Raw genomic sequence first — 14,389 nt, 5'->3', positions numbered from 1 at the left:
ATACAAAACCATAGAAAAAGAACATAGAATGCCCACCCAATGTAACACCCTGGCCTAACCAAAATAAAGAACAAAAAACCCCTCTCTATGGCCAGGGCGTTACAGTACCTCCCCCCCAAGGTGCGGACTCCGGCCGCAAAACCTGACACTGAAGGGGAGGGTCTGGGTGGGCCTTCTTACGGCGGTGGCTCAGGTGCGTGATGTGGCCTCTGCCCCACCCTTGGCGTCGCCCTCTTAGATGGCGCACCTGACCGCGCCGAAGGTCTGGTGGGCGACCCTGACTTCGCCCGGCTGGCGGGCGACCCTTGTTGCGCCCGGCTGGCGGACGACCCTGGCTGCACCCGGCTGGCGGGCGGCGATTGCTGCGCCCGGCTGGCGGGTGTCCCTTGCTGTGCCCGGCTGGCGAGCGGTGATGGCTGTGCCCGGCTGGCGGACGACCATTGCTGCGCCCGACTGGCGGATGACCCTGGCTGCGCCCGACTGGCGGATGACCCTGGCTGCGCCTGGCTGGCGGGCGGCAATGGCAGATCCGGACAGGCGGGCAATTCTGGCAGATCCGGACAGGCGGGCCATTCTGGCAGATCCGGCATGGCGGGCCACTCTGGCAGATCCGGCACGGCGGGCCACTCTGGCAGATCCGGCACGGCGGGCCACTCTGGCAGATCCGGCACGGCTGGCCACTCTGGCAGATCCGGCACGGCGGGCCACTCTGGCAGATCCTGACAAGCGGGCCATTCTGGCAGATCCGGACAGGCGGGCCACTCTGGCAGCTCCGAACAGGTGGGCCACTCTGGCAGCTCCGAACAGGCGGGCCACTCTGGCAGATCCGAACAGGCTGGCCACCCTGGCAGCTCCGGACAGGCGGGCCACTCTGGCAGATCCGGACAGGCGGGCCACTCTGGCAGATCCGGACAGGCGGGCCACTCTGGCAGATCCGGACAGGCGGGCCACTCTGGCAGATCCGAACAGGCGGGCCACTCTGGCAGCTCCGAACAGGCGGGCCACTCTGGCAGCTCCGAACAGGCGGGCCACTCTGGCAGCTCCGAACAGGCGGGGCACTCTGGCAGCTCCTGACTGGCAGGCCGCTCTGGCACCTCATGACTGGCGGGTGGCTCTGGCAGCTCCTGACTGGCGGGCGGCTCTGGCGGCTCCTGACTGGCGGGCGGCTCTGGCGGCTCCTGACTGGCGGGCGGCTCTGGCAGCTCCTGACTGGCGGGCGGCTCTGGCGGCTCCTGACTGGCGGGCGGCTCTGGCGGCTCCGGACTGGCGAGACACACTGGAGGCCTAGTCCTGGGAGGTGGCACAGGACGGACCAGGATGGGGAGACCCACTGGAGGCCTGGTCCGTGGAGCAGGCACAGGACAGACCAGGATGGGGAGACCCACTGGAGGCCTGGTCCGAGGAGGAGGCACAGGCTTAACCAGGATGGGGAGACCCACTGGAGGCCTATTCCTGGGAGATGGCACAGGACGGACTAGGCTGGCGAGACCCACTGGAGGCCTAGTCCTGGGAGGTGGCAAAGGACGGACCAGGATGGGGAGACCCACTGGAGGCCTGGTCCGAGGAGGAGGCACAGGCTTAACCAGGATGGGGAGACCCACTGGAGGCCTAGTCCTGGGAGGTGGCACAGGACGGACTAGGCTGGAGAGATCCACTGGAGGCCTGGTCCATGGAGCAGGCACAGGACAGACCAGGATGGGGAGACCCACTGGAGGCCTGGTCCGAGGAGGGGGCACAGGCTTAACCAAGATGGGGAGACCCACTGGCGGACTGGTCCGAGGAGGAGGCACGGGCTTGACCAGGATGGGAAGACATGCAGGAGGCCTGGTTCTGGGCGTAGGCACAGGACGTGCAGGGCTGGGAAGACATGCAGGAGGCCTGTTTCTGGGCGTAGGCACAGGACGTGCAGGGCTGGGAAGACATGCAGAGGCCTGTTTCTGGGCGTAGGCACAGGACGTGCAGGGCTGGGAAGACATGCAGGAGGCCTGTTTCTGGGCGCAGGCACAGTCTTCAACAGACGGCCAACACACACCTCAGGACGAGTATGGAGAACTGACTCAGGTGACATCAATTCACTGACACGCTCCGTAGGGCGAATGCCGTGCCTTATGCACCAAACCAGCAGGTATCTCATCTCTCTCTCCTCCAATCTCCCCATCAACTCCTTCACTGTCTCTGCTTTGCACCCTTCGCTCACCTCCAACGTCAACCCGACTGGCTCTGGTTCCGACCTCGGCATCGCCGACTGTCCCGTGTGCCCCCCCCAAAAAAAAATCTTGGGGCTGCCTCTCGTGCCTGTTGCGCTCTCTCTCCTCATACCATCGCCTCTCCGCTCTCGCCGCTTCAATCTCCCACTGCGGCGGGCGATAATCCCCAGCCTGAGTCCATGGTCCCTCTCCGTCCAATATTTGTTCCCACGTCCATGAGTCCATTATGCTGCTCTCCTGGTGCTGCTCCTTCCTCCGCTGCTTGGTCCTTGTTTGGTGGGTAGTTCTGTCACATTCCTCTTCGTCAGAAGATATGTTGAAATCGCTGTCGGAAAAAGTGGACCAATATGCAGCGGCTTGCTTGCTCATCATCATTTATATTATATGAACACGAGGACAAAACAATAAACGAAACTCACAAAAGGAACAGTGTAGCAGGCTAAACAAAAGCAGTGCTAACATACAACTACCCACAAGTGACAAACAAAACACACACCTACTTATAGGACTCCCAATTAGAGGCAACTAGAAACACCTGCCTCCAATTGAGAGTCCAGCAACCAAACCTGCACATAGAAAACTTAATCTAGAACCTACTCATACTAAAACATACACCACAAAACCCCGGAACACATAAATAACACACCCTTCTAAGCTATACACAAAAAAAAACACCATACAAAACAAACATACCTCTGCCACGCCCTGACCAAATAATACAAATAATCCTCTATACTGGTCAGGACGTGACACCACCTTAAAAACAACTCGTTATGTTCATGGTTAATCTACCTTAAAAACACCTGGCTTTGTTCATGGTTAATCTACCTTAAAAACACCTGGCTATGTTATTGGTTAATCTACCTTAAAAACACCTGGTTATGTTCATGATTAGTCTACCTTTAAAAACACCTGGCTATGTTCATGGTTAATCTACCTTAAAAACACCTGGCTATGTTCATGGTTAATCTACCTTAAAAACACATGGCTATGTTCATGGTTAATCTACTTTAAAACACCTGGCTATGTTCATGATTAATCTACCTTAAAAACACCTGGTTATGTTCATGATTAATCTACCTTAAAAACACCTGGCTATGTTCATGGCTAATCTACCTTAAAAACACCTGGCTATGTTCATGATTAATCTACTTTAAAAACAACTGTTTATGTTCATGGCTAATCTACCTTAAAAACACCTGGTTATGTTTATGGTTAATCTACTTTAAAAACAACTGTTTATGTTCATGGCTAATCTACCTTAAAAACACCTGGCTATGTTCATGATTAATCTACCTTAAAAACAACTGTTTATGTTCATGGTTAATCTACCTTAAAAACACCTGGCTTTGTTCATGGTTAATCTACTTTAAAAACACCTGGTTAAGTTTGTGATTCATTTACATTGATTTCACTTCATAGTACAGTAGTTAATGTGTTAGTTTGAGTGAAGCAGAACTGTAGTGGTCTAAATAGCTGAGATTCCTTGGCTGCGTCCCAAATGGCACTCAATTCCATATATAATGCACTATTTGGGCCAGAGCGCTAAGCAGACCCTAGTAAAAGTAGTGCACTATATAGAGAATAGGGTGCCATTTGGTCCACAGATCTGCTCTCACACCCATTCTCATGGCACGGCAGCATGAATGGCCTGACTGTTTACATTACAACACAGAGAGTAGCCACACACACTGATCACAAGACTGATGTCTGTCTGTCTGTCTGTCTGTCTGTCTGTCTGTCTGTCTGTCTGTCTGTCTGTCTGTCTGTCTGTCTGTCTGTCTGGTGTGTCTGGTGTGTCTGGTGTGTCTGGTGTGTCTGTGTTACAGTGTGGTCGTCTCTCCAGGATGGACAGTGTGGACTATGAAGGACCGACTCCAGTGATGGACAGCTATGACATAGTCCCGTCCACACCAGCATTTCCTATCTCTCCTCCAACGCCCTATGGTAAGAGAGAGTGCATTTTTTTATTAAAAGATGTGTGTGCGTTATTATATCTGAACAGACATCTTCAATCTTCCCCAGTGAAAAGTTTCCCAGTGTTCTCTTACCTGAGGCCAGGAGAAGGACATTGGGAGAAGAGCGGAATATCACAAGGTACATTTACTGTCACGCTCTGACCTAGGAGAGCTGTGTTTTCTCTGTTTAGCTAGGCCAGGGTGTGATAGGTGGGTGGGCACTCTATGTTTTGTGTTCTATGTTTTGGCCGGGTATGGTTTCCAATCAGAGGCAGGTGTCTATCGTTGTCTCTGATTGGAAGCCATACTTAGGCAGACTGTTTTTCCTTTGTTTTTTGTGGGTAGTTGCTTTCTGTTTTGTTGTAAGTACCTGACGGAGCTGTCGGCTGTCATTTTTGTTATATTTGTAAAGTGTTCATTTTTGGCATTAAAATACAAGATGAACATATTCCACGCTGCACCTTGGTCTACTCATTTCGACGCCTGTGACAGAACTACCCACCACAAGAAGACCAAGCAGCGTGGGCAGGATGACTGGACCTGGGAGGAGATCCTGGATGGGGCAGGACCCTGGACAAGGCCTGGGGAGTATCGCTGTCCGCAATGGGAGATCGAGGCAGCGAAAGCGGAACGGCGATACTGGGAGGAACAGGCAAGAAAGCAACAACGGAAGCCTGAGAGGCAGCGCCCAAACATTTTTGGGGGGGGCACACGGGGAGATTGGCTAAGGCGGGTTTAAGACCTGAGCCAACTCCCCGTGCTTACCGTGGGGAGCGAGTGACCGAGCAAGCACCGTGTTATGCGGTGATACGCACTGTGTCGCCAGTCCGTACTCACAGCCCGGTGCGCTCGGTGCAAGCTCCTCACCGTTGCCGTGCTAGAGTTGGCCGGCAGCCAGGGAGAAGTGCACCGGCTCAACGTATCTGGTCTCCAGTGCGTCTCTTCGGCCCAGGTTATCCTGCGCCTGCTCTACGCACGGTATCCCTCATTCACCAGCACAGCCCAGTTCATCCTGTACCAGTGCTCCGCCCTTTCCGGGCTAAAGTCAACATCGAGCCAGGACGGGTTGTGCCAGCCCTAAGCGCCAGACCTCCAGTAAGCCTCCACGGCCCAGTGTTCCCTGTGCCTGCCCTGCGCACCCAGTCTCCTGTGCGTCTCCCCAGTCTGGTGAGACTGGTTCCAGCTCCCCGTAGGAAGCCTCCAGTGATGATCAGTGGTCCAAAGCCTCCAGTGATAATCCATGGCACGAAGCCTCCAGTGATGATCCATGGCCCGGAGCCTGTAGTGATAATCCATGGCATGAAGCCTCCAGTGATGATCCATGGCCCGGAGCCTGTAGGGATGATCCATGGCACAAAGCCTCCAGTGATGATCCATGGCGCGGAACCAGTAGGGATGATCCATGGCACGGAGCCTGCAGCGAAGGTCCCCAGTCCGGAACCTACAGAGACGCTCCTCAGTCCGGAGCCTCCAGTGACGCTCCTCAGTCTGGAGCCTCCAGCGACGCTCCTCAGCCCGGAGCCTCCAGCGACACTCCTCAGCCCAGAGCCTCCAGCGACGCTCCTCAGCCCGGAGCCTCCAGCGACGCTCCTCAGCCCGGAGCCTCCAGTGACGCTCCTCAGCCCCCGGAGCCTCCAGCGACGGTCTGCAGCCCGGAGTCTTCAGCGACGGTCCGCAGCCCGGAGTCCTCAGCGACGGTCTGCAGCCCGTAAGTCTTCAGCGACGGTCTGCAGCCCGGAGTCCTCAGCGACGGTCTGCAGCCCGTAAGTCTTCAGCGATGGTCTGCAGCCCCGAGTCTTCAGCGACGGTCTGCAGCCCCGAGTCTTCAGCGACGGTCTGCAGACCCGAGTCTTCAGCGACGGTCTGCAGCCCCGAGTCTTCAGCGACGGTCTGCAGCCCCGAGTCTTCAGCGGCGGCCTGCAGCCCAGAGTCTCCAGCGGCGGTCGGCAGTTCAGAGCCTCCGGCGCTGATCCACTGTCTGGATCCTCCGGCGACACAGAAGCGGGGGGGATCAGCGGGCGGTGTGGGGGCTATGCCCCGAACCAGAGCCGCCGCCAATTATAGATGCCCACCTGGACCCTCCCCAATAGGTTCAGGTTTGTGGCCGGGAGTCCGCACCTTTGGGGGGGGGGGGGGTACTGTCACGCTCTGACCTAGGAAAGCTGTATTTTCTCTGTTTAGCTAGGCCAGGGTGTGATAGGTGGGTGGGCATTCTATGTTTTGTGTTCTATGTTTTGGCCAGGTATGGTTTCCAATCAGAGGCAGGTGTCTATCGTTGTCTCTGATTGGAAGCCATACTTAGGCAGCCTGTTTTTCCTTAGTTTTTTGTGTTTAGTTGCTTTCTGTTTTGTTGTAAGTACCTGATGGAACTGTCGGCTGTCATTTTTGTTATATTTGTAAAGTGTTCATTTTTGGCATTAAAATACAAGATATTCCACGCTGCACCTTGGTCTACTCATTTTGACGCCTGTGACATTTACACTCTGTTACTGTGTGTGTGTGTGTGTGTGTGTGTGTGTGTGTGTGTGTGTGTGTGTGTGTGTGTGTGTGTGTGTGTGTGTGTGTGTGTGGGTGTGTGTGTGTGTGTGTGCATGCGTGCGTGCGTGCGTGTCTGTGTGAGTAGGAGAAAGAGACAGAGAGAAAGAGACAGAGAGATGTTTCTTCTTGGTTGGATTGAAGACCCAGTGTTAACCCAAAAACCAGAGCTGTGGACAGGGTTCAGGGTGGAAGGGTTCAGGGTGGAATCCTAAACTGGCAAGCATAACCTATTATTAACCAGGTAGTTTGGCTCCTGGATGCTGATTGGCTGACAGACGTGGTATATCAGATATACCATGAGTATGTCAAAACATGTCTTTTTACTGCTCTAATTACGTTGGTAACCAGTTTATAATAGCAATAAGTCACCTAGGGGGTTTGTGGTCTATGGCCAATATACATGGCTAATGGCTGTATCCAGGCACTCCGCATTGCGTCGTGAAAGAACAGCCCTTGGCCTGGGTATATTTGCCATATACCACACCCCCTCGGGCCTTATTGCTTAATTATATTCTCACAGTTATACCCCCACTATACCCTCTGCACCTGGCCTCTCCGTTGATGATGCACACATGGTTGCATTATGTAATACTGAAAGATAGGGCATGGGGGATTTGGCTAGGTGCAGGAACCATATAGACTATAGAAGAATAGGTAACTTAATATGGAGAAGATAGGAGTTTGGTAAGATTCATTGTGTGTTCATTGGTCTGTGACAACAGGGTAACGGGAAAATAAAGAGATTTTTCTCATTCTATTCCTTTTAGAGAAGCCAGTCCAGCTGATACTTTAAATTAGGCTATTATTAGCTCACAGTAAAGAGAGGAAGTGACCTCTGTTGGCAGGATGTACACTCACTTCCTGTCCTGCTGGGAGATGGGCTGAGTGTAGCCAGAGAGGAAGAGGTGAAGCGAGAGAGTTTACTCCGCCCAAATCTGTCAACGAAATAAGACCACGGAATTGAGAGAGTGTCGAATTTGGTCAACAAAAATTGAATTTCTAATTTGCTATGCGAGGCTTATTTCATTGAGTAGAAGTTTCCTAATGGTTTGGTTGTTACGAATGCACTGATATAACTGTACGCACTTGGGATTTTGTCAACTTTGGAGAAAAAAAACGTCTTTATATTGGAGCTGTGCCTGTTGTTCACACACGTATCTGCCCTCTCATTGGCTAGAATGGTTCGAACTGATCTCGCCTCTTCCCGCCTGCCTTCCATTTTTGAAGACATGTATTTTCATTGTTAGAGCGGTCACTGAACTATCTTGTCAATATAATATATAATCGTTGGTATAGCTGGTTTGACTTCCTGTAGAGACCACTAGGGTACACATCCTGCAGGCAATCTGTGTGTGTGTGTGTGTGTGTGTGTGTGTGTGTGTGTGTGTGTGTGTGTACATGAGCTTTATCATTGTTTTGAAAAGGAATTTGGTCAAAGTAAACAGTTGACTTCATACTGCTGTTTATATCCACCACATTTTTACTCAATAGACTCAAGCTGTGTGTGTGTGTGTGTGTGTGTGTGTGTGTGTGTGTGTGTGTGTGTGTGTGTGTGTGTGTGTGTGTGTGTGTGTGTGTGTGTGTGTGTGTGTGTGTGTGTGTGTGTGTGTGTGTACATGAGCTTTATCATTGTTTTGAAAAGGAATTTGGTCAAAGTAAACAGTTGACTTCATACTGCTGTTTATATCCACCACATTTTTACTCAATAGACTCAAGCTGTGTGTGTGTGTGTGTGTGTGTGTGTGTGTGTGTGTGTGTGTGTGTGTGTGTGTGTGTGTGTGTGTGTGTGTGTGTGTGTGTGTGTGTGTGTGTGTTTACATGTGTGCGTGCGTGCGTGCGAGAGTAAGCATTCACCTTTCAGTCCTTTTACCTTTCAGTTAGTCCTGAACTAGGCTACATCAGTCATGACCCTGTCTAATACAGACTAACAGTGACCTTCACAAGGCAAGGCAGCAGGCCCTGGAACCCATTCAGTGAGAAGGAGAATGAATGTCAAACCTCCTGACTGATATTTAGACTTTTCCTGCTTTGTATCAAACACAAAGACAACAGCAGAACACAACCTTTAAAGGGTAAAACAGCCTGTTTAGTGCCATATTTACAAAAAAGTTGAGTGTGTTGAGAGGACTGTTTTTGTGAGGTCCTTTTACAATCACATCCCAAATGGCACCCTATACCCTTTATAGTGCACTGCTTATGACCAGAGCCCTATGGTCCATGGTCATAAGTAGTGCACTATATAGGTAATAGGGTGCTATTTGGGGCTTGCCATAAGAAATCTTGAGTAGTCTTGTGGATCTACACGGTAATAGACACAAAGTAGTGAACAAAGGTATTTTTCTCTGCAGTTTCTGAGCAGACACAGCTTCCTGTTTTCCCATCATAGTCTGGGAAACCCGGCAGCCATATTAGGTCCTGGATGGCATTGTACATTCCTTCACTTAATGATTTTTAGTTATTGTGTTTACTGCTATTATCATAATCACAATTTTACCCTGGGCCACTGCTGTGATGTGGGGAGTGATTACTGTAACACCAGACGCAACGACTCCTAAACATGTCCTCCCTGCCCCCATGCCTCTCCAGCACAGGTTCCCACCACTCTCTCTCTCTCTCTCTCTCTCTCTCTCTCTCTCTCTCTCTCTCTCTCTCTATCTCTCACCAGAGCAATTACATGGGGGCTGGGGATTGGGGAAGGAGAGGGGAGTGTGTGTTTGTGCGTGTGTGTGTGCATGCATGCTTTGACTGGGGCAGGAGTCTGGAATATTCATATTTACTAGTCTTAATGTGGAATTTACCATGCATATCCTTGCTTCATGAATCTGAGGGACAATATTAGTAGTGGTACACATAGTATTGGTGTAGAGTACTGGTGTAGAGTACTGGTGTAGAGTACTGGTGTAGAGTATTGGTGTAGAGTATTGGTGTAGAGTACAGGTGTAGAGTATTGGTGTAGAGTACTGGTGTAGAGTATTGGTGTAGAGTATTGGTGCAGAGTACCGGTGTAGAGTACCGGTGTAGAGTACCGGTGTAGAGTATTGGTGTAGAGTACTGGTGTAGAGTACTGGTGTAGAGTATCAAATCAAATGTATTTTTAAAGCCCTTTTTATATCAGCAGATGTCACAAAGTGCTTATACAGAAACAGAGCCTAAAACAGCAAATAAGCAAGCGATGCAGATGTAGAAGCACGGTGTCACGAATGCTAGGAGTGGTGGTAGGAGTCAGGCGCAGAGAGCAGAGGTAAGAAAAAATGAGATTTATTTTTCTCTGGTACGACAACGGTCGACGCCAACACAACAGGCGTGTGAACTAAGTGACCAACCCATACACAACGGGCACACAGTCCGGAAAGAAAATAAATCAGGCAGATCGCCAGCACATCCAAAAAGCACACTGACGTAAAATAATCCCGCACAAACCTGGGCGGGCTAAACAGGCTTAAATAACCACAAATCAAGATACACAAATAAGGAACAAGTGCAAACAATAAGACATACCAACAGAAAAGGAAAAAGGGATCAGCGGCGGCTACTAGGCCGGCAACGAAGACCGCCGAGCGCCGCCCGAGCAGGCAGGGGAGCCACCTTCGGTGGGATTCGTGACACACGGTGGCTAGGAAAAACTGCCTAGAAAGGTCCCGGACAAGGTAGCATGTCTGGTGAACAGGTCAGGGTTAGAGTACCCAAGTACTGGTACTCTACACCAGTACTTGGGGTGGCAGGGTAGCCTAGTGGTTAGCGCGTTGGACTAGTAACCTGAAAGGTTGCAAGATCGACTCCCCGAGCTGACAAGGTACAAACCTGTCGTTCTGCCCCTGAACAAGGCAGTTAACCCACTAGGCTGTCATTGAAAATAAGAATTTGTTCTTAACTGACTTGCGAAGTAAAATAAAGATAAATAAAATAAAGGGTTCCATAGCCACAGGCAAAACAACAGGAACAGGATCAGCAGTATGACCAGGTGGACTGGGGATGGGGAGTCATCAGGCCAGGTTAGTCCTGAGGCATGGTCTTAGGGCTCAGGTCCTCCAGGAAAGGATGGGAGGGAAGGGAGAGAGAGATGGGAGAATTAGAGGGAGCATACTTAAGTTCACACAGGACACCAGATAAGACAGGAGAATTTCACCAGATAGGACAAACTGATCCTAGCCACCCAGCACATAGACTATTGCAGTATAGATACTGGAGGCTGAGACAGTGGGAGTTGGGGGACACTGTAGCCCTATCCGACAGGACCAACCAGGCAGGATATAAATAACACTTTGCCAAAGCACAGCCCCCACACCCCTAGAGGGATATCAACAGACCACCAACTTACTACCCTGAGACAAGGCTGAGTATAGCCTACGAAGTTCTCCTCCACCGCACGAGCCCAAGGGTGTGCAAAACCGGGCAGGAAGATCACGTCAGTGAATCAACACACTCAAGTCGAGTATAGCGAAAAAAGCCTGGCATGACATGACGCACCCCTCCTAGGGATGGCCAGGTAGAGCCGGGCGGTTTGTCACTCCAGTTCCTCGCTCTTCACCTTCACACCCCTGGGTCAGACTACACTCAATCATTGGACCTACTGAAGAGATGAATCTTCAGTAAAGACTTAAAGGTCGAAACCGAGTTTGCGTCTCTTACATGGATAGGCAGACCATTCCATAAAAATTGATCTCTATAGGAGAAAGCCCTGCCTCCAGCTGTTTGCTTACAAATTCTAGGGACAATAAGGAGGCCTGCGTCTTGTGACCGTAGCGTATGTGTAGGTACTGTATGTATGGAAGGACAAAATCGGAGAGATATGTAGGTAGGCGCAAGTCCATGTAATGATTTGTAGGTTAGCAGTAAAACCTTGAAATCAGCCCTAGCCCCTGTTGGGGCTACAGTTTAGCAATGAACCCCGAGCCGGGATTGCTAACAAGGCTGGAAATTCAAAACATCAAAAATCTAATAATTTCAATTTCTCAAACAATCAACTATTTTACACAATTTAAATGATAAACATCTCCTTAATCTAACCACATTGTTCGATTTTCAAAGAGGCTTTACGGCAAAAGCATAAAGTTAGATTATGTTAGGACAGTACATAGCCACAAAAGTACAAACATCCATTTTCAATTCAAGGTCAGGCGTCACCAAAAGCAGAAACCAGCTTGAATTATGCACTAACTTTTGTCAATCTCCATCAGATGACACTCCTAGGACATTATGTTATACAATACATGCCTTTTTTGTTCCATCAAGTTCATATTTATATCCAAAAACAGCATTTTACAGTAGCGTGAAATTCAGATTTTTTCTTCTCTGAAATGCTTCCGGTGAACATAACAAAATTACTATTCGAAAACATTGGTAAATTATAATATTGTCATTCAAAGAATAATATATTATCATCTCGTAATTGCTACCGAATGGCCAGATCTCAAAATAACTTTACTGGGAAATCACATTTTGCAATAAACGGGGTGCTATGCTAAGAACAACAGGCTATGCTATACAGTTAGCATCATCTAAAATCGATAATAACATTGTAAATATCCCCTTACCTTTGATTATCTCCATCAGAAGTCAGGCATCCCAGGTCCGGAAGGCATCCCAGGTCCGGAACAAATGTGGTTTCTTTTGACAAAGTTCATAATTTATGTCCAAATAACACCAAGTACTTAGCGTTCATTATGCTCCCACAAAACGTGGTGGGGGGCTGGTAAAATCACGCCGAAAAGCTAAAAAACCTAGTAAATAATCTATTTATGTTCGTTCAAACATGTCAAATGTTGTTTAGCATTAATCTTTTGGTCCATTTTTAACGTTAAACATCAGTAATATTTTCACACAACCTATCCTATGTCTAGATAAAAATGATGACAAACTCACGTTTCTCAGATTTATGCGCAGGCGCAAAAAAATGAAGTGATGACATGTCAACTTCCTTGGATTCTAATTTGCTCTCTGTTTATCATAGACGCTTCAAACAACTTTATAAAGATCGTTGACATCTAGTGGAAGCCGTAGGTGTTGCGAAATGAATCCTTTCTCACTATGGTATCTATAAAACAATGACACTAAATAGTACAGTCACAAAATTCACATTTTTTTTAAATCTATTTTTCACAGGTTTTTGCCTGCAATATGAGTTTTGTTATACTTACAGACACCATTCAAACTGTTTTAGAAAATTCAGAGTGTTTTCTATCCGAATGTGTTAATAATATGCATATCCTAGCTTCTGAATTGGTGTAGGAGGCAGTTAAAAATGGGCACATATTTTTTTCAAAATGTCTCAATACTGCCCCCGAGCCCCAACAGGTTCAGGAAGCCAGAGGCTAGCACTTGAGTAATATGATCACATTTTTTGGTTCTAGTCAAGAGTCTAACGGAAACTTGAGGAACACTGAAACTTACAAATGATTTGTCAGGACAAACCATCCACGGAGATGAACTGATATCTTTCTGACAGATAAGATCTAAACCAGGCAAGAACTTGTCCGTGTAGACCAATTAGGGTTTCCAATCTCTCCAAAACAATGTGGTGATCGAAGCTGTCAAAAGCCGCACTAAGGTCTAGGAGCCGGAGGACAGATGCAGAGCCTTGGTCTGACGCCATTAAAAGGTAATTTACCACCTAGAGTAGTGCTGCTGTAGAATGACATGGGAAAGGAGAGCCTAACTCACTACAGTAAACCATGAGAAGTACTGCAATAAGATAAATGATACATACTGTACTAGCAGGGATCTTGATGTTAGATACACATTCCTCATAACTGTAACTCCTGACTGATGAGCAGTAAGCAGAGCTTGTGATGATAGAATAGAACAAGTAAAATAGGAGAAGTCGAGTATCATATGTCAGTAGTAAAAAATAGATCAGCTCTAACACAATCATATTTAATGTTTCCTGATGTTATTTATGATGTGTTGAGGTCAGACATAGCAGGAAACACGGTCAGTATGTCTCCATGCCTGTTTGTGTGAATGCTTGTGCGTGCACACGTGTGTGCGTGTGTATGTGTGTTTGGGCAGCAGCAGAGAGAGCAGATGGTGGGAGTAGTGACACATGCCCTGACAGAGAGGCTATAGAACCCTGAGTTCAACCCCCTCCACTGCCTTAAAAGGACTCGAGCGACCCCTGACCTTCAGGAAGGCCTTTTGATTGGAGGAAACAGATTGTAGGAGACAATGCAGAGTGGTCAGTGAGAGAGAAGAAGTGGAAGAGAGAGAAGGGGAGGGGGCCTATCCCTCTCCTCCCTCACTCCCTCCTAGAGAATTCGGACTCAAGCAGTGTCACAACAAGTCTGTAGCTAACAGGGAACTATTTTCCAATGGGGAGTGGAGGAATGGGACATGGTTAGTCTCTGTTGTGTTCTGTTCCAGATCCTAGATGACTTCATTCAGGCTGCTGCCAACCACAGGAGTTTAAACAGAGCTCACACTGCTGCCTTACGATAGAGCAACTAGACAGAGAGAGGAGAGAAAGAGGGAAGAGAGAGAGAGTAAGAGGGGAGAAAGGGGCAGTGAGAGAGTGATAGAGTGGGGGGAGAGAAAAGACAGTTCTCTCATTTAAAATAGTCTCTCATTTGTGCCGGGAGGGAGGCAGACCGTCTTCAGCTCCACATGGACAAGACCAGCTGAGCCACAGGAGACAAAGGAAGGCGATTCAGGAGAAAAAAGATAAGTCAAGTTTAGAGTTTTAGAGAGAGA

The 14,389-nt window shown here is 49.0% G+C and overlaps 1 protein-coding gene across 3 annotated transcripts in view; it reads left to right on the top strand.

The window, feature by feature from the left end:
• tns3.2 (tensin 3, tandem duplicate 2) overlaps positions 1-14,389 on the top strand; it is a 93,481-nt gene that overhangs the window by 59,608 nt on the left and 19,484 nt on the right. For 2 of the 3 annotated variants that reach the window (XM_045687763.1, XM_045687765.1), the window contains 2 exons: positions 4,037-4,154; positions 4,233-4,304. In XM_045687763.1, coding sequence (XP_045543719.1) covers positions 4,037-4,154; positions 4,233-4,304 — 190 coding nt within the window. The remainder of the gene's footprint in view (positions 1-4,036; positions 4,155-4,232; positions 4,305-14,389) is intronic. The other variant, XM_045687764.1, reaches the window with a different exon arrangement.

The sequence above is a fragment of the Salmo salar genome, chromosome ssa10 (genome assembly GCF_905237065.1).
Source record: "Salmo salar chromosome ssa10, Ssal_v3.1, whole genome shotgun sequence".
Classification (NCBI taxonomy): Eukaryota; Metazoa; Chordata; class Actinopteri; order Salmoniformes; family Salmonidae; genus Salmo; species Salmo salar.
This window is presented reverse-complemented; position numbering and strand designations above follow the sequence as displayed.